The 23,657-nt window shown below is 49.1% G+C and overlaps 9 protein-coding genes across 9 annotated transcripts; 5 read left to right on the forward strand and 4 right to left on the reverse strand.

Annotated features, from left to right (window-relative positions):
* The first annotated feature begins 1,875 nt into the window (after positions 1-1,875).
* F5891DRAFT_1069093 (uncharacterized protein) lies at positions 1,876-2,358 on the forward strand. The gene has a single exon (XM_041363207.1). The coding sequence runs from the start codon at positions 1,963-1,965 to the stop codon at positions 2,338-2,340; it is 378 nt and encodes a 125-aa protein (XP_041218282.1). The 5' UTR covers positions 1,876-1,962; the 3' UTR covers positions 2,341-2,358.
* Positions 2,359-2,535: 177 nt separating this feature from the next.
* F5891DRAFT_1176717 (uncharacterized protein) lies at positions 2,536-4,734 on the reverse strand (the record flags this gene model as incomplete). The annotated part of the gene is made up of 10 exons (XM_041365773.1): positions 2,536-2,838; positions 2,891-2,905; positions 2,957-3,045; positions 3,103-3,248; positions 3,307-3,398; positions 3,450-3,640; positions 3,690-3,774; positions 3,835-3,899; positions 3,951-4,527; positions 4,588-4,734. The coding sequence occupies 10 exons, from the start codon at positions 4,732-4,734 to the stop codon at positions 2,536-2,538; spliced, it is 1,710 nt and encodes a 569-aa protein (XP_041218283.1).
* Positions 4,735-5,487: 753 nt separating this feature from the next.
* Positions 5,488-7,103, forward strand: F5891DRAFT_1069106 (cyclin-like protein). Its single transcript, XM_041363208.1, has 5 exons — positions 5,488-5,624; positions 5,677-5,786; positions 5,836-6,045; positions 6,099-6,360; positions 6,409-7,103. The coding sequence occupies exons 1-5, from the start codon at positions 5,593-5,595 to the stop codon at positions 7,001-7,003; spliced, it is 1,209 nt and encodes a 402-aa protein (XP_041218284.1). The 5' UTR covers positions 5,488-5,592; the 3' UTR covers positions 7,004-7,103.
* A 744-nt stretch (positions 7,104-7,847) lies between these two features.
* Positions 7,848-8,440, forward strand: F5891DRAFT_964081 (uncharacterized protein; the record flags this gene model as incomplete). The annotated part of the gene is made up of 2 exons (XM_041376068.1): positions 7,848-8,180; positions 8,246-8,440. The coding sequence occupies 2 exons, from the start codon at positions 7,848-7,850 to the stop codon at positions 8,438-8,440; spliced, it is 528 nt and encodes a 175-aa protein (XP_041218285.1).
* A 1,188-nt stretch (positions 8,441-9,628) lies between these two features.
* F5891DRAFT_1069117 (uncharacterized protein) lies at positions 9,629-11,835 on the reverse strand. The gene is made up of 4 exons (XM_041363209.1): positions 11,278-11,835; positions 11,037-11,224; positions 10,890-10,987; positions 9,629-10,834 (listed from the first exon to the last, which is right to left on the reverse strand). The coding sequence occupies exons 1-4, from the start codon at positions 11,770-11,772 to the stop codon at positions 9,783-9,785; spliced, it is 1,833 nt and encodes a 610-aa protein (XP_041218286.1). The 5' UTR covers positions 11,773-11,835; the 3' UTR covers positions 9,629-9,782.
* A 241-nt stretch (positions 11,836-12,076) lies between these two features.
* Positions 12,077-16,406, forward strand: F5891DRAFT_1210825 (uncharacterized protein; the record flags this gene model as incomplete). Its single annotated transcript, XM_041369179.1, has 4 exons — positions 12,077-12,553; positions 12,604-14,980; positions 15,039-16,309; positions 16,365-16,406. The coding sequence occupies 4 exons, from the start codon at positions 12,077-12,079 to the stop codon at positions 16,404-16,406; spliced, it is 4,167 nt and encodes a 1,388-aa protein (XP_041218287.1).
* A 526-nt stretch (positions 16,407-16,932) lies between these two features.
* F5891DRAFT_964098 (uncharacterized protein) lies at positions 16,933-17,337 on the reverse strand (the record flags this gene model as incomplete). The annotated part of the gene is made up of 2 exons (XM_041376070.1): positions 16,933-17,064; positions 17,119-17,337. 2 exons carry the CDS (start codon positions 17,335-17,337, stop codon positions 16,933-16,935), a joined length of 351 nt encoding a protein of 116 aa, XP_041218288.1.
* Positions 17,338-17,672: 335 nt separating this feature from the next.
* F5891DRAFT_1069120 (uncharacterized protein) lies at positions 17,673-19,937 on the forward strand. The gene is made up of 5 exons (XM_041363210.1): positions 17,673-17,757; positions 17,864-18,634; positions 18,692-19,437; positions 19,491-19,735; positions 19,823-19,937. The coding sequence occupies exons 1-4, from the start codon at positions 17,730-17,732 to the stop codon at positions 19,686-19,688; spliced, it is 1,743 nt and encodes a 580-aa protein (XP_041218289.1). The 5' UTR covers positions 17,673-17,729; the 3' UTR covers positions 19,689-19,735; positions 19,823-19,937.
* Positions 19,938-20,713: 776 nt separating this feature from the next.
* F5891DRAFT_1210842 (P-loop containing nucleoside triphosphate hydrolase protein) lies at positions 20,714-23,631 on the reverse strand (the record flags this gene model as incomplete). Its single annotated transcript, XM_041369180.1, has 16 exons — positions 20,714-20,812; positions 20,867-20,891; positions 20,975-21,068; positions 21,120-21,144; positions 21,198-21,323; positions 21,366-21,496; positions 21,559-21,649; positions 21,697-21,750; positions 21,805-21,868; positions 21,919-22,076; positions 22,125-22,470; positions 22,521-22,700; positions 22,758-22,816; positions 22,866-23,034; positions 23,103-23,393; positions 23,447-23,631. Coding segments are annotated over 16 exons (2,097 nt in total), but the record flags the coding sequence as incomplete, so codon positions are not given.
* Positions 23,632-23,657: the final 26 nt, after the last annotated feature.

Here is a 23,657-nt window from a genome sequence, read left to right on the forward strand (position 1 = left end):
GATCTGCGGTCTTTGTGGCGAAATGCACATCAGAATTGGTGCGATGCGCTCCTTCGGGCAGGTAGACTTCCGGAAGCCATCAAAGCATACCGGTACATGATGGACAGGACTGATGAGGCTACGAAAGCACGCTGCCTTGATTGGTCCACTGGCGAGTCTTCTTGATGTAAACCTCGTACAACTCTCATCCTTATCTTACTCAGGTTTCAAGCAAAATTGCAGCGTTGTCTATGCTGCTGCTGCTGGAGTGACTGACCTCGCTGTGGGCGGAGATGAAGCCCTCGCTGCGGGTAATTACGACAAGGCTATCGAGCTTTACTCCGCAGCGATCGATCTCGACTTCGCAACCCATACCACCTTTGCGAACCGCAGTAAAGCGAGGTCGGGAAAAATGCTATGGAACGATGCACTCCTCGATGCGGAAAAGGTGGGATGACAGTTACCATTTTGTACTCAACGCTAATTTTGGTGATACGCAGGTCATTGAACTCGACCCTTCATCTTACTTTGGATATCAGTTGAAGCATGCGGTGCTTCATGGCGCACATCGATATGATGAAGCCATCGAGGCGCTCAAAACCATGCTCTCCAAGTTGGAAAGTGCTCCCGATACAGAAACAAGAAGTACGCCTCAAATATCACATCTTTCAAACATTGTTGACTCTCTGTCCAGACTTGCGCCAACAGTATATTAGTCCATCCGAAGCAGAACATGCTATCGAAGACAGCATTAAGGCTCAGCTCGACAACACCCCGCACCGTCTAATCAACACCTCCACTGGGCGCTTATGCAACCGCGAGGCACAGATCAATGCCTTCAGAACAAGCACAGTGTACAAAGAACTTTTGTCATCCACAATGAAACATCCGGACTTTCAAATGGAGCGCATTCAAGACGTGGTGTCGATGTACTTCCGTTATGTCATGCTATCGCATAGGTGGGAAGTGACGGAGCCATCACTGCATGACATCCAGAACAAGGTGGTGTACGACTTGGATCCAGTTGGTGGCATCGCGAAGTTGCAGTCATTCTGTAGAACTGCTCGTGATAAAGAGTATCGCTGGGCATGGATTGATACCTGTTGCATCGACCAGACTAACAATGTCGAGGTCCAACAATCGGTTAACTCCATGTTTGTCTGGTATCGTCACTCAGCACTCACCATCGTCTACCTGTCGGATGTTCTATCTTCGTCGCAGTCTGGCGCACTCACAAGGAGCGCTTGGAATACGCGAGGATGGACAGTTCAAGAATTCCTAGCCTCAAAATTTGTACTCTTTTATCGAAAGAATTGGTCTCTGTATCTCGACGATCGCTCTCCCAACCACAAAGATTCTCTTGCAATCATGCAGGAGATGGGAGATGCGACGAGAATGGATGCACGAACCCTTGTTGCCTTCCAACCGGGGATGAGAAACGCCCGGGAGAAACTCCAATGGGTGTCAGCGCGTGTTACCACGTGGCCGGAAGATATTGCATACTCATTGTTTGGTATGTTCGGCGTCAACCTACCTGTCATTTATGGCGAGAAGAAGCAAAAGGCACTCGGGAGGCTCTTGCAGGAGGTCATAGCTCAGTCGGGCGACATTAGTGCCCTGGACTGGGTGGGGCAATCATCCGAATTCAATAGCTGTCTGCCAGCCGACATTACTTCATACAAAGCACCACCATACACCCTGCCATCTCTGTCTGAAGACGACATTCAGACATCAATCTCCTCGCTCCGAGATGTCATGGCTGTAGATTTGGTTCTAAAAATTTACGCCCGACTTGACAACTTGAGCGCGCCTCGTTTCGGAAACTGCAGACTTCATCTGCCTTGCATCGCATTTCGTATCACAGCAGTCAAACAGAGTCGTGCGGAAGACCAAGAGATATATGAAGTCAAGGCCGACGGGCTTGATGACCTGCTGATCACCACAAAGGACAAATTGAATCAGTTCTCATCACCACGACCCACCATGCAGACCTTATTGCTTGTTCGTCCGTGGGATCGTTATCTGCTCGAGCTTCCTCACTTTGTGGAGCCGTCTGGCTTGGCAGGGCTTCCTGACGTCGCCGACGACACGGACAGCGAAGAGGAGTATTGGTCTCCGCTCAGCTCTCCATTACAGAATTCGCCCAGCGAGTTCCCTGAGGCACAGGAGTCGGTCGATTCGGAACTGAGCGATCGAGCCTTGCGATTGATCGTTCGTCTTAACCAGCCTTTCAACGCGTTTTTGCTAGCGCATCAGCGCGGCGGAGAGTACAAGAGAATCGCGTCAGATCATGATATTATTGCACAAGTCAAAGATCCTTCTTCTATTCCGGACATGGTCAAGATGCTAGAGATATTGTAGCGACATGCATTTTGGGTGTTATTTATATCAATAATCCACATCTCTGTACGAAGATGAGATTCAGAGTCCAGACTTCGGTCTCCTTACTGCGAAACACCGAGGCTATGACGGGTACGCGCGTCACGTAGAAACTCGAACATCAATAAGCAGGAGCTCGCCAGCCTTCTATTATCGAACCCAAATTATATACCATCGTCATAATGGTAGTCGACTGCACCAGGAGAGACTATCTGTTGAACTCCTAAACTCTTCCTTATCAGATATTGTTTTCGTAAGACAGACATCTATCATGCCCGCTCGCCGCAGATTGGCCTCTGTCGGATGTTGTACATCTTCCAGGACTTCGTTGATAAAGGTCGAACGATGACCCAACCACAAGAGTTGCAGCACACCTATGTTTGGGATAGCAGCCTGACTGTCGTGCGATGCATGAAATGCTCTTGTCATATGTAGCGCCAGTCCCAACATTATCACCGATGCAGATGCCGCGAAAGCCAACTAGAACCATTTTCGATGAATAGTCATCGCATAGATATCATCACGAACTCACAGGAAGAAGGTTGATCTATAATGCTCCATTAGTCATTTAAAAACAACATCTGCGCAGTTCACTTACGTTGAGGCGTAGGGCAATAAACTCCTCGTTCACATAAGCTGTCCCGTTGCCAGGGTCAATTCCTCCATCGGCTGTGCCCATTTGTCCCGCTAAACATGTGGCACAGAATGAGCGAGAGTTTAAAAAACGTCGAACGTATCCCTTACCTAGCCAGATGAGTTGTGCAGCTGCTCTCGCAACCGCGAATTCTAGTTCATCCGGTCTCAAAGTGAAATTAGAGATTGGAGGAGAATTGTTTCGGAATTGTGTAGATTCCTCGGTGAGATTCAAGCCTATCAACGACATGATATACCTAGAAGTCAAGCCGTACGTGAGACATTTTAACAGTGCAGTCAAAGTTTTTGGCCTACTCGTCCGCAACAGAGAGTTCGGTGATTTGTGAAGGTGTACCATCAAATGTAATCCCGCTGCTGCTATCCGGGGTAGCTAAAGCACTGCCGATCTAAAATTGACAGTATGTCATTGAGCTCGAAGTGAGCGCCGTATAACGCACCTGTGTTTGCCAACTAGTATTCGACCACCCGAATTGATACATTTCCCATTGCGTGGATGGCTGCGATGTGAACGCAGGACTCAGTAGGCTGTTGGTTTGCATGTTGACTACCCCATCTGTAGTGTTCGCTGACAGCGAGCAATATACGAAATAGACCTGGATGACGTATGGAGTGGCAATGTCAGGGATAGCTGCAGAACGTATTGTTATCGTGACTGTGTTACAAATAAGCAAACGTACCCCAAGTCATGTTTACAGCAACCTCATCTTGTACTGAAGGGTCGATCCCCAATAATGTGGAGACCATGAGATAGACACCAGGAAGCTAGAGTCAAATTGTTATTCAACTTCTATAGTGGGCGCAAACTACTAAGAGAACGCTTACCTCCGAGACGCCACCGTAAGAATCTTCATATTCCATCCATGGAATTATATGTATCTGATCTGACCCTGTAGACACTGTCAGCGTGATAAAATATCACCGCAATCACAACCACCGACAGAGAGTGCTCGCATTAAGCACGCGAGTGGCAACTGGCCCAAACGGAACGATCGCTGTGCTGGTATTGGCAGAGTATTTCACATTTGGAACCAATCCGCAACTCGAGGCTACCGTCGTTGCGTTCACAGTCGCATTCCCAGCTATAGCGGTTGTTTTGAGGGTGTCGTAGAGTGTGGTGTTGGACAACCCTGCGGACACGAGTCCAGTCAAATGATTGACAACCGGTAGGGATGTGGTAATGGGTCCCAGGTCCGTTAAATAGCTATACGACGAATCGTCTAGCCATCCTAGTGTTGTGGGTACCGAAGTCGTCATAGAAGCATTGAAGGTTTGAAACTGTAGGAGAGTAGAAGAGGTGACATGGAGCACGGTTATGCTCGCAAGGTAGGCTGCCACAGCGGAAGTCGTCCACCATGAGGCAGGGATGTCAGTTTGTCGCCAGACACCAGTGAGTGCAGAACCGAGACCCGCCCACGCGCCAGAGATGTCATGAACGGCCGTCAATTTCACACGGCGTACGAGTGTTCTTGAAATCGCAAGCCGTTGGGTAAAGAAGAGCAGAACAGCCGTGTATATCTGGATCAAGTTATATCATTGGTGTATCGTTAGGATACTGTGGACGCTGTGGATACATACGGTATAAAACGCTTGCAGTGAAGCACTAAGCACCACAGGCCAGAAATCATTGTTTGTTGGTGTGAAAGCGAAAGTTACATGGTGTTCCCAGTGACGGACATAGAAGAAAAGAAGGACGATGTGGATCATGACCAGCATGCCATGCATGATGTAACATACGCGTGGCGCAAACAAACCATTGCGCGCGTTTTTTGAAACAGTTTTCGAACGAGCCTTCCAGTCCGCCGAGGGGGAGATTGTACTTGTCGGCACGCAACAGCAAGCATTCGATCGACACGATACACAGGTCCTCGACATACCGAGTGAGTGTAGTGGATGTTAAACAGGTAAGTACTAGTCAACTGGCTGGTCTCCCTGGAAGTGGCCCTGAGACCTTGATAGAAGTAAGTCAGTCATTCCTTGGATTTTCTTCTTTATATGTGAAAGCATGGCATCGATGTTTCAAACTTTGAAGTGAGGGTGATGCGGCAGCCAACCTGTGTCGTAAAGCGGCCCATTCAAATGCTCCCGAGGACGCATTAATGGATTTATCGCTTTTGTTTTTTTCTATACCGTATTGTTCTACGTACTACAAGGTCACATAGGCCAAGTAATAATGATCTGATGGGCATCCCTACACGACGCACATCAATCAACGACTCATATGCAACTTGAATCTAACTGAGCCACTCGACATACTTCTTAGATAATTATACCTGGAGGGATGGATTCAAAGTAACACTTGAGAGTAAGGAGGGAAGCACAACATCCATACTGTGCAGCGCCCATGGACAGGAGCGTATCGAGTGACCCATCGTCCGACTCATCGCAAGTCCAGACACGGTTCGGCCCGTTCGGGCCTATATTTGTCACATGTATCTGGTCATAACAGTTTCGGGCCAATTTCCTGGCCGTTCCGTTGGTATTGCAATCTCATTATTCTCCATAACAATACTCTAGCAGGGTTCTGCAACTTTCCTGCATTCCTTGTTCAATCCTGATTTAAACGTACTCTGTCGATTCCATATGGCCACTGATTTCTGGGCCAGTTCGCACTAGTGAGGAGGATCAAAGTCACGAGGCATAAGAAGCTTATGGTGGGTATCATAGCAAACGATGGATAGTGGACCGCGCTACCTTGAAGGAGTCTCGTTCAGATGACCTACAATACGTGGATGATCCGGAATACCTCGATTTCTTTGCAATTTTCTTTGCGAATGGTGAGTGTAATACACCTGCGAATGCGGAGTGACGTTCAAACTTTTCTAGTTATCACAAAACTAGGAAAAAAGCTCAACTTCAGGCAACGCGTCATCGCGACAGCCATTGTATTCTTTCGAAGATTTTATATCAAAAACTCGTATTGCGAAACCGACCCATTCATTGTCATCGCAGCATGCTGTTACGTGGCTGGAAAGGCGGAGGAGTCGCCCGTGCACATCAAGAATATGGTAGCAGAGGCTCGCCTTTTCTTCAGCCGTGTGTTTCAACACCAAGTATATCTGTTTGAATACTAATATCAAGTTGCACAGAACAGCCGTACGGCGTGAAATACTTTCCATCAGACAATTCCAAACTCGCCGAGATGGAGTTCTACCTCGTTGCGGACCTCGAATGTGATCTCACTGTTTTTCATCCATATCGCACGTTGTTGTCCCTTTGCAAGAAGGAGAGCTCAAACGACTTGCAGACAGAGGCTGGTGAAGTGGGAGTGGGAGTGGACGATGGGCCACGGTATTGGGGAAGTGGTGATGGGCAACTCGAGTTGCCAGATGATGCGTTCCAGCTAGCTTGGTGAGCGGATTTGTAGGAGGAGTGTCTCATAACTGACTCTAATCGTAGGTCTATCGTCAACGACACATATCGCTCAGATCTCTGCTTGCTTTATCCTCCCCATCTACTCGCCATTACGGCACTCTATCTCGCTGTTGTTTTACACGGTCCAACTAGAGAGCTCCTCCAACAGCAGTCTCATTCAGTCGAAGCAACACCAGTCCACAATTCCCCGAGAAGATCGTCGCGACAAAATTCTAGTACATCATCGAGTCACTCAAAGAAACACTCACAGGACTTTGTTGCTTTCTTTGCTGAACTTAACATCTCAATGCCATTGGTCGCCACTATTGCACAAGAAATCATTTCACTATACACACTCTGGGAGCGGTACCTCGAAGATTCAGATCATGTTGATTCTGCAAGAGGTACATTCTACGGACATGCGTCGGCCCAGACACAACCGACAGCGAGCCATAGCGGGGTATCTACGCCCGTGGAGAACCTGGACGATGCACAGAGGCCCCATGGTGCTACGCCGACCTTCTTGCTGCAGGTCTTGACGAGGATGAGGGAGAACAGGTTGTCAGATATGGCGCATGCGTCTTCTGGGAGGCATGTTGCGGTGAATAAGATGTTAGAGCGGACACAGGCTGCTGGGTGATTAACTATACCATCTTCATTTACATCGCTACGCATGTATGTACGTTTTGTATTTCATCTGATTGACTAGCATAAAACCCCTTCAAGTCTTGGTAACGTCACTACACGTGCGATGGACCATTGACTCGATCAAGTATGTACTAACCCCAGCTAGACCTTGATCAGGTAACGTTATGTAAAATTGGATGTTCATTAACGTTAAAGTTCACCTCGATGCAACCTCTCACCCTTTAGTGCTAACAAATACTACTAGCTCGACAAGCGCTGTACAGACTGCTCTAGAGTCTGCCCAATGTCAAACGAACATTCTGACCCCAAGCCCTGTATATGGAAACGATACAAAATGGCACATTCTTATTGTTGAAACAGACCTGCTTTTGTATGGATATGTCATGGTGATCGTCCTACAAATAGTACCGCCAAGCCATCATGCCTCGCGGCCCGCCATGAGGCTGGATGGTCAAAGCGGATGGGCTTAGGGAATCCGGGCGTCTCGTAAGTGCCGGTTATTACCATCAAAACTGACGTATAACGCTTGCAAGGCAGTCTCATACTCCGAATCTCCATAGGGTCTAAAGGCTACTCAAGAATCGTTTGAACTACAACCCAATCGTCGTCGAGGAAACTCGCAAAATGCAGTTGCAGGTGAGCTCCACGTCCAGATCTCCTTGTCACGAAATGCAGACCTGACCGAGGCCCAGAGCATAATCTACTCCAAGCCACCAGCCATCGTCACTTTCTTGCTACTAACGAGCCTCCCACTCGTCGATCCCACATGGGTGGTGCGATCTCTCTGCGCGACTCACCTTGGGAGGCGCCTACTTCGAGGTTCCAACAGGACCCTCATGGACAGACTCTATCACGCACTCTCCTCTACTTGTCTTCGTGTCCGCCTCTTACTATTTCCATTCCCTGCACGTTCGCGGTGCGGAACATTCCCCACGCTAGAAGCGGAAGCGAAATATTGGTGCATTGCTGCTCGTTACCGACGCCACCTTGCACAGTCTAGTGCTCGCCGGCCACCGCAAGAGACATCTGAGATACCTCTCGTGACGTACTATACACCACGTCTTCTACCTCAATACCGCGACGTACAGCACCTCGACGAAGGAAGCAGTGTATTTTCTATACCAGCCAAAACGTTTTGCAAGTGGCATAGGATGGTGTTTCGGGGATCGGTGAGTCCTCCGTCTGACATTGCTGCTCAGAAGAAGTGATGCCTGCTTGGTGTTTGGGATCAAAGTATCACCCGACGCATGCACAAGCAGTTGTGCGCATGAAGTATTACTCTCACAGAGACCTGAAAGAAATGCAGCGGATTGCGCGCCTTCTGTCAGACGAGCAAGTGTTACGCCGGCCTTGGTCGCCAAAATATAGCGAACTTTGGAAGCGATGGTTGGATACCAAAAGTCCGGACGTAGTCATCGTGTTTGAGTGATGTAAAACAGTTGGGGCTCAGGTATTTTGCAGCATCACTGCCGCAACTTGCCGCACCACTAACGCATCACAACGAAACATACATTTAATGCTCATTTCCGACAACTACTGTAATCATACACAAGATAATTGACCTATCAGTATTACTCGTCGAACTCATCAACTATGCGCCTCTCGGACATGCCTTTGAGAGGCTGAATTTAGAGGTCTGTCTGCGATGGACGTAGACGTTGATCTGGAGTGCCTTGGTATACGAATGTTCGAACTCTCGTTGGCCGCAGGTGCTGCAGGGAATGAACAATGGGGAAAAGACGCCGGCACGCACCAAGACTGATGGAACCCATATGAGGGTCTCCCAGTGCACTGGAATCATGATGACTGAGATCCGTATGCACCAGAATTTGAAGAAGAATCTCATATTCACGGTGGCGGGAAGTGAGCCCGAAGTCGTTAAGAAAGAGAAACATACCAAAAAGCCCAAACCGCAGCCACGGCCACGGCCAAGGAAGGTACATGGAAGTACTTGACGTGCGCAAGGATGAGCGTGCTGTTGTGCTCGCCTGCGACTGGGGTGCGTGATATCTATCGATTTATATGAGGCGACGATGTCAGCGAACGGGCGAGCTCGGCCTGAAATGAAATTACCTCGCGCTTTCCTTGACGCGCGAGGCTCTTATTTTGCACCTGAACGCATGATTGTTAGTTCGTATATCTTATGATGAAGGTGCACACGTACACATTTCTCCTTTGTGCTGAGAGCCCACTCGTCGAACTCGGGAGGAGTGTCTACGGCAGTCGCATTTGCATTCTCGACGAATGCCTCGCTGATGATGTTCATGGCGAATCCTTGGTCGCTTTTCAAGTTAGTAGCCGTGTCTTTCAGGCGGCCCGCAGCGTTGTGGTTGACTGGCGGGTAGTAAGGTTGATTCCATCTGGCGATGAAGACCAATTGCTAGTCAAGGCTGCAGAGGTGCATGAATTGCTGAGAACAATGCATACCATGGACAATGCTGTAGGTATACTTGGTAAGAAGGATGCGTTGGTGCGGTGCGGTAGTGCACAGCCACCAAATCTCAGACTTACCCCACCCTACCGCATCACTACCGCACCCATGAAGTACTATATTCACTGTGATACTATAATTCTTACACAAAAACATGTACTATGGTATTTCCTAATCATAAGTCATGTCTAAGACCTTTGTGGACGACGTAAACATGTTATATACACATATAAGACACTTGTTGTGTAGGGTGCCGCAGGCACGATGCGGCAAAATCCTAAGGCCCAAACAGTTGTTGTAATGCTCGCTGTACCTGATAATATACTTTTGTTTGTTTACCTCACATCTGGGCTTTTCGCATGAGATTTCTCCTCACCCTCCTACGCTCGCCGCCCAAGCCTTCACTCTTACCCCACTGCAAATATGGCACGCGGCCCTTCTCTACACCTGCGACCCCTTCATTTGCGTCCGTGAAATCCAGCATTCCCCAGATAGGCAGCTCTAGCTCACCCTTGACGATCACCCGACAGCGTGCAAGGATAGTGGGCGAAACCGGGGTGAGCATATGCATGTGCGATGAGCTAGGCGAGATGGCACGAATGAGAGCGAGGCCATGGCAAGTGGAGGTCGAGGGTACGGGCGGATATCTGGCTTGGACGTATGGCAATTCCCGGGCGCCAGACGGGTCTAGATACACTGGATCTTCGGTTCCAGGTTCGCATTCGACAAGACCAACGATCGCGCCGTTTAAGACGTTGGAGATCTCTGAGGGTATTACGTCCTCGTATCCTGCACCAATCAGGATGACTTGGTCAAATGCCCGACTCCAGTCCGCCTCGTACGGATACCGGGCACAGAGAGGATGAGAGGTCTCCCATTTGGTTGCTGTCATTTGACGAAGAGGAGCGGATGGATATGGAAACGACATCGATGTAATAGATGGAAAGATAGCATAGAAATAAGACAGGATGTTCAAGTTGCGCTGGTCGACGGCATTAAAATGCGCATTTGCTAAATTTGGTGATATTGCTTCGAGAGTATGCTGGAGCGCCTTGGTCGGCGTGGACTGGAGAATGTCATAGGCTGGCCAACCCTTCTCCTCCGAACCGACGACCTCAAACAAGTGAGTAGCCTCGGCGAATTCTTCGATCTTGGCATTTAGGTTAGCACCGAGACCCTTTGTCCACCCCATTGTATTGACCACCAGGGGAATAACGTCGGTGACCCGCGTGTCGATCGACTCGTCATCAGGCATCGAAGTTTGGATCTCGAACTTGTACGTTTCGAGGAGCGCTTGAACGGCCGCAAGATAGTGTGCCGGACTGCACCGTGGTGAAGTCGCTCCAACGTAGTGCGCTCGGTATGGAAGGCTAGGATGTGTGAAAGGCGGGCCTAAGATACAAAGATAGTTGAAGGGCGCTAATGAGTTAATGTAGTGATCACTCACCAAATACCGGTGTATCTATAATATTTAGGGCGACCAAACCCCCAGGTGTGAATTCAGACTGCCCTACGTCGCATTCAAGATATGCGACGCGCCGAAATCTATAAAGTATTGTTAGCGGTGTTCATATGTGTTGAATTCCAAACATACCTTGTTAGAAGCCTGTTCAAAAGCGTCCGAGCAAATGTACTTTTTCCGGACTTTTTCGGACCCTTGACAACGTACACTGAGGGTTGTATGGGATCCGCTGAAGATGGCGGCGTCTCTGCCGCGCTTAGGGCAATACTCCACGATTCTGGTAATACGAACGGTAGCACGTCCCTGTCGCTGTGCGTCATCTGTATGATAGGATAAATTATACTTTACATACATTCAAGTACAGCACACGTACCAAGTTCACGCCGGGCCGTATAACCTCTGCCGAGCTTCGCTGCCAACGCGAAGGTTCGAAAACTCCATCAAAGACGCGATATACCCGTCCGAGACCCTCCACTCCCGTATCGAGCGATCGAATTGCCACTACAGCTCCGCCGTGATTCTGTCTCACGCGAGGAGGGAGAGAATATATGTCCAAGTCGGTATGTACGTTCGATGAGGCGCATTGCAAGATGGGGATCGGAGCAGAACGAGGAGCGAACACATGGTGAGCTGTCTTTGAGGCGGACAACGTTACACCGAGTATAGAAACAGATCCTTTCAAAACCGTAAGAGTAAATATCCCTAGAAGCGCGAGTGTGTCCTCTCGGTCGATGGAAAGCACCGAAGTCTCGTTTTGCAAGCCCGTGGTACTGGCTTCATCCGCGGAGAGTTCATAAACGTTAATATCACGAGTGGGTTTGAACGTGGACAGCTGGGAAGGCTCAGATCTCGAAGGCTGGGGGTACATCCCAGTGCAATACTATGTAGCTGCGAGTGATCATAGTCGTACAGCAGCGAAATTGACTCTGAGAATAGAAAACTTGCACAGCCACTAAAGTAGTTCAACGCCATCAACATTCACCAGGACAACGCTGAACACGCATCGAGCACCATCATTATTAGCATTCCTTCGTCGCCTGCAAAGCTTGTTTTTTTTTTACCTGCACACCGACCACCTTTCGTTTCTCATGTTTTGACAGCTTTCTTGGATTGTACTCTTATAGAATCTTCATCCTCTCAGGCCAATATTTCGTTAAATAATCACGTACAATATGCAAACACAAGACCACCAGCGACGTTCACCGAAGCGCCAGGACACTTTCGACCTTCGTGACCAAATTATGGCCGACGACCCTACAGCATCTGCACATATGCACGCCCATGCAGATGCAACCAATACCTATGCAGGCGCTTCTGATGAAGAGCATTCTGTTCTAGAAGATGACTCTGATGGCGAAGAGCGCGAGATAGAATATATGGACGAAGACGACGATCGTTCGTCTTCACTTTCTATTCCAAACGAATCTATCGACTTTGATTTGGTCTACTCGCTGCACAGCTTCGCTGCGACCGTCGAAGGTCAAGCCAGCGTTGTAAAAGGTGATAGCTTGTTCCTTATGGACGACAGTAACAGTTATTGGTGGCTTGTTCGTGTGCTCAAGACACAGGACGTCGGATATATTCCTGCAGAGAATATTGAGACGCCCTTTGAACGCTTGGCCAGGTTGAACAAGCACAGGAATGTGGACGTGAGTCCTGCACCATCCAACAGTTTCAAACTCGTGACTTTCCTTCTCAGCTTGCACACGCGACACCACAAGAACTCCAAGAAGACGTCGAACGCGTGCGGAATAATCTTTCTTCTCGCGCTGGCTCGCACCATTCCCCTTCTCCTACCCCTGGTTTTCCACCTACAGGTGCTGGGCAAGGCAAAGGTGTCACATTTACAACTGCACGGTCTGTACACCGATATCCGCCTGCTGTCTGGCATGAGGAAGACGAAGAAGAAGAAGACATAGAGTGGGATGACGGTGCATATGAGGAAGAAGACCCAGACCTTGCAGAAGACATGCTTGTTCGACAGCGTCAAGGTCAGATGGGCCGCGATGAGCAGCAGGATTCTATGGGCATGCAGATGGAGCCGGATGACGGAATGAGCTGGGATGATAGCGTTGCAGAAGATATGCAAGCACAAAACGCGCAGAAGAAGATAGAGCAACAGATGCTTGTGGCGCCTGATACTCTGCGACCTAGCGGCACACCGGAGAGACAACAGGCGCAAATCCAGGTACAACAGCAGCCAGAGATAATAATCACCGAACAGAGGCAGCAGGAGGAACAACAGGCACTTGCTCAACAAGCTTTACGCCATCAATCTTCACGCGATCGTATCACTGTTGATGTCCTTTCGTCTTCACCGCCTTCATCTAGTAAGAGCATTGATCCTGCCGAAGTAACCGAAACAAGAAAACTCTCCGTGACGCCTTCAATTGCTCGTGATGAGCCAGTCAAACAAGCTTCAGCACCCAGCGGCCCCCTTCTTCCGAGCGCAATCATGCAGAAGCAAGAGGTCGAGCGACAACGCACCCGCGAGGAAATTGAAGTTCTCGAAGAGGCCTCGAAAAAGAAGCTCAAGAACAAGTCTCTACAGCCCATCTCGAATACCCCAGTCCAGAAGCCTGTGCAGGCGCCTGGTAAACTTCGCAAAGAGCAACGCGACACGACAGATGATGAAGCAAAGGAGAAAAAGGAGAAAAAGAAAGGAGGCGTATTCGGACTCTTTGGCCGCAAGAAGGATAAAGGCAAGGATAAAAATTCCATCGAAACCGCTTCCAATGAAACCCGCGGGTCTCAAGAATCAGGGCAGTCCTCCAGCAACCTTCACGGACCCGCACCTGAACCTCCGATGTCCCCTGTCACTGCATCAGCCATGCAACAACAACAGCAAGTTCTTCGCACGCCAAACGATTCGAGGACGCCAACGAGACTTCAGTCGCAACAGACGCCTCAGACACCGCCACAACAAGTACAGGCTCAGGTGTCGCAGCATGCGTCACAGCTGCGCCAGCGGGATCAGCAACAACAGGCACTGTATCAGCAATATCTCAATCGTTCGCCGTCATCGCCACCGGAAGCGCCTTCATACGGATTACAATCTGCTTCCGCTGTCTTATCAAGCTCGAGTTCGTATAATACCTCTGCCACCTCTGCCGCTGGGCTTGGGCTGGGCTTGCCCTCCTCTAGACCACGACCCGGCTCCCTCGTTCTTTCGCCCACTGCTGACGGACAAGGTGTTGGTGTGCCTGAGCTCAGCGTCATCCGTGTGTTTGCAGGCCAACACTTGCAGACCGAGGCGACTTTCAAGACTGTTCTTCTCAACGCATCTACTACTTCAGCCGACCTCGTTCGTCAAGCTATTCAACGCTTCCGTCTCCCCGCTGGCGAGGACGGAGCAGATTACTACCTCACTATCAAACAGGTGGAAGGTTCATCTGCAGATCTGCTTCCGGAAGAAAAGCCTCTCGGAGTCTTCGAGTCGCTTGTAGAGGCCGCCATGGAATTACCAAAAGTCAAGCGGAGCAGTGTGGGCAGTATCAGCTCCATCTCAAGCAACCTCTCCATGCATCCCGCCATAAAGAAGTTATCCATGAACGACTTCAGTGACGACTCCGTTGTCAAATTCTACCTCAACAGACGCCGTGATGGCGCAGATGACAGCGCCACGACAGAAGAAGGTGATGAGACAGTGCAGGCTGATACGTCTCACGATGTAGCCGAGGGTCTAAATACCTCGGTGAGCAGTGTCAACGTGACTCCTGATCGTTTCAGCTCTCCCTCGTACCGCTTCACGTTGCAGCTTGTTATCCATCCCGAGGACCTGCCCGATGATATGGTCTTCGACCCAGTCACAGAAGCCATCGTATTCAAGAACACGCTACGTGATAGAACCCATTCTACATCATCAATTTCTTCTGGTGTATCACAGGGTCAGCGCCGAAAAGTCTTTACCTTCCCGAAGAATGTCACTGTTGCTGAAGTAATTGAACTGGGACTTGAGCGTTTCGGCATCTTGGAAGGTGTCGTTGATGGTGGTGACGAAGTTGAAGATAAGATGACGAAGAGGCGGAGTACCAGCAAAGTCCGATATGGTCTCACAGCTGACGTTGGAGGGCAAGGTAAGAATACACATACACTTAGCATAAATGGATTTGAGTGCTGACTTCGTTGGTCCAGAACGAGAACTGTCACCTTCAAGTAAAGTTACCGATGCATATACTCGTCCTCCCAGTTTCCGCCGAGCTCAGGAAGGCAAGCGCAGATCTATCGATTCTGCTCAACTGCTTGGAAGCATAGATGATATTCATATCGATGATCCTGTCTTCATTCTCCGCAGAGCAATCTCTTATCGAACATCATCGTCTCGTCATCGCATGTCCGCGCCCCTTGATGAAATCGCCCTTCAACATTTCCGTGATTCAGTTTCTGGCTCTAGTCTCAGCTCTGATAATCAGACTTCGGGTACTGATGAAGTTAAACCGAGGCAGCTGTCAAGACAAGAGATCATTGCAGCACAGCGCGCCGCATCGCGAGCGAATCAGAAGGCCATTCTTTCGGCCCAGATGAACTCACTGCGCGGCGTAGATGTTCTTCTACCCGGAAACGCCATGATCCGCAGCTCCAGGTATGACGCTGGAGACAAGATGCGCTATTCATACGTGCAAGACGGCGAGTCGTTTGACATCAGTGACATTGTCGAGCAAGAGTTTTGCGAAGGCAACTCGGCACAAAAGAACGACTTGCTAGAAGGCGTCCTCGGGCGCAATAAAGAAGGCATGAACGAGAAGATTGATCGCGTACTGAACAAAATCAAAGATGGTCGACTTCACGCTCAATATGTCGTTGCGGCCTCGAGTCAGTCTGACGGTCTTCCCTCTGGTGGCTCTGGCTCTGCACCCTCAGAATATTCCGTCGATGATGCCGTGACTCCCCCTTCTGGTTCTGACGGCAGGACTCCCACACCGCTTGCGAGTAGTGTCACTGGGGCTCGACGCGTTGCATCACCAGTGTCTGACATATCTCGGACACCGACACCTACTGCAGCAGATGGCCGACACAGCCGCACCCGATCTACTACCCCGTCATCAAAGCAAGGAACAAATGCTCCTCGCCCTATTCGTCAATCGTCGATCGCTTCTGTCATGTCAGAAGTATCGACGTATGCTACCCCCACTGGACAGCTCATCAGCCCCCCTGAAACGCCGCGTATCAACACCACCCCCAAACCGCAAATTCCCAAGCGACCGTACATTCCCAAAGATGACTTCGGTCTCTCGCATATGATGGCGATCATTGAAATTGCTAGTGCAGCACCCAGGGTGCCTCAAACCTCTGTACACCCAGTGGACGAGTCACTGTTTGGAAAACCAATAGATATGACGACTCTACACCCAGATATTCAAGAGATATACGCGGGTGCTTTCCAACAACTTGATGAGATGGATAAGGTAAGAGATGTGTTGCTGATCGAACAAAATGTTTCGTGCTGATACACTTGGATAGACATTAGATGAATACCTTCAATACGTCATTAGCGCTCGTTAATTATTGATGCAATTTGTTAGCTTTTGGTGTATATATTTGCGATTTAATATTTATGATTTCATTGCAGCTGCATGTATTAACTTAGTCTTCTAGCAGGTCGAATGACGGGAACATGAGCGGAATAGCAACCAAAAAAAACTTGTAGACTGATATTTCGGGGCTCGTCTTTATCAGTGAATACCGCACATCGTACGTGCATCAACCTATAGATCGTAACAAAGTCCGGGTGCCTCCCTAAGATATTACTAACTGCAAAAGCTCTTCGTCGTCTATGTATAACGGACTGCATTTGATGTCTCTGTTCGAGATGCAGACGGGATCCTTGCAATATTGACGGTGTTCCGGACTCCCAAATTTACTGGGAGGCTCAAACATGCGGAACGTGTCAAGATCATTCAATATGTTTGCCCGCGATAGAGCCCCGAATGATCCAAGCACGCGTCAGTGGTCTTACACCACTAAGAGACTCTGCAGTTCATGGTTACATGCAGAAAAGAGGATTATATAGATGACCACGAACTCTGTATCATTCACCCATGACGACATCTACTTCATTCATGTCTATCCCGCTGGCGGACGCAGATGACGTAAAAATATCTGCCCCAGCTGCGAGCGAATCAATAAGCAGTGCTAGCTTGGAGGGTCCCAAAGTTGGCTCCTGCAAAAGTCATTCATGAGGATCGACTCATGTCTGGAATAATCATCTGCTAACCTTCCGTATTTCCTCAAGGTCTTCCTTGAATCCTTCTGCAAGGGATGACATCCAGAACTTCCTGAATTTATCTTTCATGGCTTTCTCACGCGCCTCGTAATCCGCAGACGGATTTGGCGGTAGAAAAGGTGGTATTTCAGCACTGGGCAGGGAGGGTGAAGGTGACCTTTGTCGAGGGATGTCTTTTTGTTTAGGAACTTTCAGACCGTCGGTCTGCATTTGTTCTTTTATCATGAATGTACGAGCGTCATCATCATCTGATTCGGAGTCGCTATCTGAGGATGTAGATTCAGACGACGAACTCGTGTCGGATTCAGGTTGTTTGGTTGGGAGAGGTGCCGGCTTTTGCGGTATAGATTGCGTGGATTCATCCGAAGATGAATCATCAGACGAAGAGGAAGAACCGGAAGATACGGCGCGTCTTTTACGTTTCCTGTTCCTCCTGCGAGCAGCAGGCTTTGGTGCTGGCGGGCCCATCTGTCGAACTTGAGAAGGATCAATAAATTTCAGCGTACTACTTACAAAGATGTGATTACATAATACTGATCATATCTTTGCAGATCTTTCACTTCTTCACGCGCACGATCTACGCGAAATCGACTTTAAACACGATGAGTGGCAAGGTTGTCGGGGTTCTTGGTGCGCGTGAGCTCACAGCGTTGAATTCTCTCGATTTAAGCGCTCATGATATCTACCAGGCTATGTCTCTAGTTTTTTATCGTCTCCTCTGACTTGCTTGTTCTAGGCGGAGGTCAGCTCGGGCGAATGTTAGCCGCTTCGGCGGCCCTGCTCAACGTCGATATAGTATTCCTTGACGTTGGAGAAAATAGTCCAGCAAAGCAGATTGTGTCCCCGCGATCTCCCCTTCTTGCTCACATCGATGGATCTTTCGTAGACCCAGAAAAAATCAAGGCACTGGCCAGCAAGGTCGACATCCTAACTGTTGAGATTGAGCACGTCGATACGAACATACTTGAAGAGATTCAGTCAGTGCCCGGAGCTGTCATTCATCCCAGTCCGTCTACGGTGAAGACTATCCAAGACAAATTGATACAGAAACAGCACCTCCAGAGTCACCAATGTCCCGTGTCAGAGTTTCTCTGTGTCGAGTCCAATGTCACATCAATACATGAAACTGCGGAAAAAATTGGCTTGCCATTCATGCTCAAAAGTCGCACGTTGGCGTATGATGGGCGGGGAAATTTTGTTGTTCGGAATATTGCTCAAGCGGAAGAAGCTATCTCTGCCCTCGGGAATCGTCCCTTGTATGCCGAGAAGTGGGTGCCATTCGTGAAGGAGATCGCTGTCATGGTAGTGCGCTCCACGACAGGGGAGGTTCGCTCATATCCCGCTGTGGAGACCGTTCACAAAGACAATATTTGTCATTTGGTGTTTGCCCCCTTGCGGAGTCGCGATCCACATATTGCTATTCGCGCACAGAGCGTAGCCGAAGCCGCAGTCAAGACCTTCCAGGGCGCTGGTGTCTTTGGAGTCGAAATGTTTCTCATGGAAGACGGTAGAAGATAGTTTCTCTTGGATTGTGCGAACCAGTCTAACCTACCAATTCTGTCAGGCTCTATCTATATCAACGAAATTGCCCCTCGGCCACATAATTCTGGACATTATACCATAGAGGCTTGCGAAACCTCCCAGTACGAAAATCATCTGCGCGCCATACTGTCACTCCCGCTTGGTTCCACGTCACTAAAAGTGTCTTCAGCTGCAATGCTGAATATCATTGGCGCTTCATCCAACATGGCAGAAGTCACGAATTTCGCATCTGAGTGTATCAAGACAGATGGTTGTGCGGTCCATCTGTACGGCAAATCGGAGTGTCGCAAAGGACGTAAAATGGGACACGTCACCGTCGTGGGCAACTCAGATTCAGAGGTCCGCTCTCGCCTGCGACCACTGTTAAAGGCATTACCATCAGGGAGTACTGAACAAGAACTCGCTCTATACGTCCCAGAGACCCCCGCACAAGGCAGCGGCTTTTCCCACAAATACCCGCTCGTTGGTGTGATCATGGGCTCCGATTCCGACCTTCCTGTAATGTTGCCGGCTGCTCGTATCCTGGATCGGTTCAAGATTCCCTATGAACTCACCATCGTCTCTGCACATCGCACACCAGATCGCCTCGTCGAATACGCAAGGTCAGCGAGCTCAAGGGGTTTGAGGACGATCATTGCTGGAGCAGGTGGTGCAGCACATCTTCCTGGCATGGTTGCTGCCATGACCGCGCTTCCTGTCATTGGAGTTCCTGTGAAAGGAAGCTCTCTTGATGGTGTTGATTCGTTGCATAGTATCGTGCAAATGCCAGTAAGGGTCTTTGAGTCTTTATGTGATTCGTTGACGTCTGAGTGTCACCACAGCGAGGTATACCTGTAGCGACGGTTGCAATTAACGGCGGTATGAATGCTGGATTGCTAGCTGTGCGGATTCTCGGGGCTGGTATACCTCATCTGTTTGCAGACATTGATGTGTATCTAAGAGGATTAGAGAGCGAGGTTGTCGCAAAGGTTGAGAAGCTGAAAGAAGTTGGCTGGGAAAAGTACGAGGTGAAGCGATGATGGTGAAGATCTGCACTCCCGTTTCGGAAGATGTTGTTGGTTCTGCAGTACGTTATGCATGCATGCGCTGCACTATCATTGAAGGAAATTACTAATTAAAGATTGTGACTTTACTATGTGCCTCGAACGTCTAGTCTCCCTCTTTTTGAGGTTCACTCAGACGTGTTCTGAAGGAAAGGATGGTTTGTTATATGGTAATCTAACGAGGGACAGGGCAATAAATGAGTTCTAAATGAATTACTTTCTGAGATGATCAACGAGAGTTTTCGGGCGAGGACGCGCAGCGTCTTCCGGCCCCGAGGGACTAACCTGAAAGAGAGAGGTGAGCTGCTAGGGAGGGTGGGATTCCTCGCTGCGATTGATGTTTCAGGTGTCCTCCGGGTCCTGCTGTGGACTTTTGAGGAGAGCGAGGATCTTGAATCGTGAACGATGAAAGAAAAGGAAGAGGAGGGAGGGGAAATAAAACGAGAACGACGAGAAAAGTTCTGAGTGCTAACGGTCGTTGTAGCACGGAGACAAGAGGCGCCGTGCCACGTTAGCCGTTCGCTCGAAGACACAGCTCTATTCCTCCGCTCGTGCCTCGTTACATAATAGACTAACAAACAGCGCATGTCGATTCCACTATTGGCAGCGGCGCACGCCGCAAACAGATCAACGCTCGGTAGATCGTCACAGGTACCAGGTCAAGCCTAATATCTTTGGTAGGAATCCTACTACTGGTAGTAAGTTCAATTGAGAACGTTTGAAATAACTTTCAACCTCTTCCGAGGCATTGGGTAGTAGCAAAGACGCCCTGGTTTCATCTGATGCTTCTGCGGTACATCGCAAGGCGAGTAATCGGGGCATCCCAATTGCATTATCGAGTCTCACAATTGAATATTGAATAGCTGATAGCGAAACATAAGATTCAGAGCAAGAACATGGCAATATCTACATAGTTATGACGTCATATTTCTGAACAGACCCTTGAAGAAATATTGTGCATGATTAGGTATATTTACTCCTGTGCGTTCACTTCTGCACCATCAAGCTGGACCTGAGCTAGACCAGCCTCCATCGCCATAGAACGGAAAGATAGAACTCTTGTTCTCCAGCAGCTTCTTTGGAGTATCAAATTCTGCAATCTAAATTGGCCAATCAACAACAAATTAAGGATGAATTCCTTGGAGTATGCTTACCCTCCCAGCATCTAGAACAAGAATCCTATCAGACTCCATGAGTCGTGTTCAAGCGGTGCCTATAGGTTCATTATTGGCAATGATCATCAACGATGTTGGACATGTGACATCGCAATAGTTAGAATGGTCACATCACGGAAGATTGGACCCCGGATAATTTCTTGAATCGCTCGGTCGGTATCTAGGTCAACTGCAGATGTTGCTAGAATCATGCATTAGTCTTGCAGAATAACAAGATGCCGCTCGTACGGACCTTCGTCGAGGACGAGCACTTTAGTCTAGGGAGTGTCGGCGATGAAAACTCACAACCAGCCAAAAGAGACGCTCGTACCTTGCGCAAGAGCGCCCTCGCGAAACACAAGAGCTGTCTCTGACCTGCTGAAAGTGATGATCCGGCCTCCTGAACCGGAGCATCTAGTCCCCCAGGGAGTGAATCGACATATGCCTTCAGATGGGCCTATAGAAGCGTCGTTCGTAAGCATCAGAAGTACAGACATACTTCAAAGACGGACATGTTCCAGAGCAGTCCATATATCAACATCCTGATGCTCGCCAACAGGGTCAATGTTCTCTCGCAATGTCCCTCAAACAAATCTGGGTTTTGAGGAACAATGGATATCGCGGACCGCACTATTGTTGGTTTGATCAATGGGTGTCCAAGTATCCAAACGGACAGCTCAAAGAAGACGCACAGTCATGCAAGCCAAGTTTGGTAATGTCTACTTTGTCAATGAAGATAGCTCCGGATGCAGGCTCGATGATCCGGAAGAGGGCAAGAAGAAGCTGCAAAAGTATCGTCACAGTCCAACAAAAGAAAGGAAATATCTTACCGATGATTTCCCTGCCCCAGTCCGGCCACATATTCCGATGTTCTCTTTCGGTTTCTAGAACATCTCGAGTCAGCGTACATGTAGGAGAAACCTGGCGGAATGACTGACTATGGTCATGGAAATATCCTTGAGGACTAGATCAAGCCCGGGCCGATACCGTGCTGAGTAGTCCCTAAATCAAACAAGTTCAATACAATTTCGTGCATACAGCGACAGACTCACCGGAATTCAACTTCCCCAGCTGTGGGCCACTCAGAGATGGGCTTATTCTCAGGGATCTCGTAAGGAGCTTCTGGCTCAAGGTCTTTGGCGTAGTGGACAATACGCTCGACGCTAACCACATTCTGTTCTACTTCACTTGCGGAGCGGACGAACCAGTTCTGCGACCGTTTAGTTACCAACCTCAGAACAGAGAAAAAGCCACTCACCAGTGAACCTGTTGTGTTCAAAGCATATGACAGAACTAGACCGACCAATCCTGCATCAACGTTGCTGGTCATGACGGCAGAGACAGCCAAAACAGCAGTGACGAAGATGATCACTGCTCCAACGAACTCCAATCTTACTGCAAGCCATCGATTGACGGCAGTACTAGGAAGGTAGCACAACTGGTTGCGATCAATACGACGAGCATTGTTCGCAATGAAAACGGCTTGTTGTTCGTACGCCCGGATAGTCGAAATTCCAGCCAGGGATTCCGAGAACCACGCAAAGATGGGTGAGCGGGACACCGCATCCAGACGCTTGAGTTCCCGTGACGTCGCGAGATAGTACCTATTGATAATATCAGGATGATTCTGGAAGAAGAACAAAGCCATTCATACACGGTGATCTTGTAGTAGAACCATGCCAGAGGAACGACGGCGATCAAGAAGGGCGGGAAGCTGAACCCGATGACCAATAAAATAGAAGCGCAAACCGCGCTTGTGCGTATCAGATTTTGGATCACTCGCGCCAGTATTTGATCGACAACATATGTATCACGAGAAAACAAGTTCAAGATACTGCAACAAGAATTGTTCGAACTCAGAAATCATTCCACAGTTTACTGATCTGCGCACCGTCCCGTTGGCGTTGTCTCAAAAAAGCTGAGGGGCGCACGCATGACCGAATGCAGCATCTGAAAAATAGATGAAAAATTTCATCCATACTTGGAACGCAGCACTAACCGAATCATGAAGGTGCTTTGAGCTCCGAAGCGAGCAGAAAACCCAAATCAGAAGCGCAGCACATGCGCCTAAGCAAATGGCCATCAAATTGGACAGACCATATCCCAGGAAATACTTGTCGGTCAATCCCGCGTTGGCACCCATCTCGCGGTTATGCTCGCCCCAAAGCCTGAGCATTACGGTGACATGACAGATACCATCTGCTGCAGAACCGTAGCGAGTACAAAGATCAGGAACCCTTTTTTCGACGCTGCTTGGAGGTACTGCGAGTACACTTCCATCTTGACGCGGCCCTGCTCACTGTGCTCTTTCGTGATGCCATCGGAAGACGCGTCGCGCAGCTTGGGCGGCATAGCGAGGACAGCTTTTGTGAAACTTTCTCTACGCGATACCTTCTCTGATACAGATTCAAGTTCTCCAACAAGGGTGGCTTGCATGTCCCCCTCGCTTGTAGTGGGAGTGGACATGCCGCTGGACCGTCCAGGTGTGGTCGTTCCAGAGTTGGAACCGCTCGTAGCATGACCGTGACTGTCATAACTCAATTAGATTGCATCGAACATCATGAATCAAAATACACTCACACAAGCTTGCGCACTTCACTATCCGGATTCGACATCAACTCATCGTACGAGCCACTGTCCAAGATAATACCGCGGCGCAGGTAAACAAGTTGATCGAAATACTTGAGGTACGAGATGCTGTTAGTGACAAGAACGCGCGCTTTGGTTGCGAGTAAGCCTTGAGGACCGATAACATGATCTGTTACATAATATCATTAGAAGGAAGTCAGTC

The sequence above is a fragment of the Suillus fuscotomentosus genome, assembly GCF_016647785.1.
Source record: "Suillus fuscotomentosus strain FC203 chromosome Unknown F5891scaffold_122, whole genome shotgun sequence".
NCBI lineage: Eukaryota > Fungi > Basidiomycota > Agaricomycetes > Boletales > Suillaceae > Suillus > Suillus fuscotomentosus.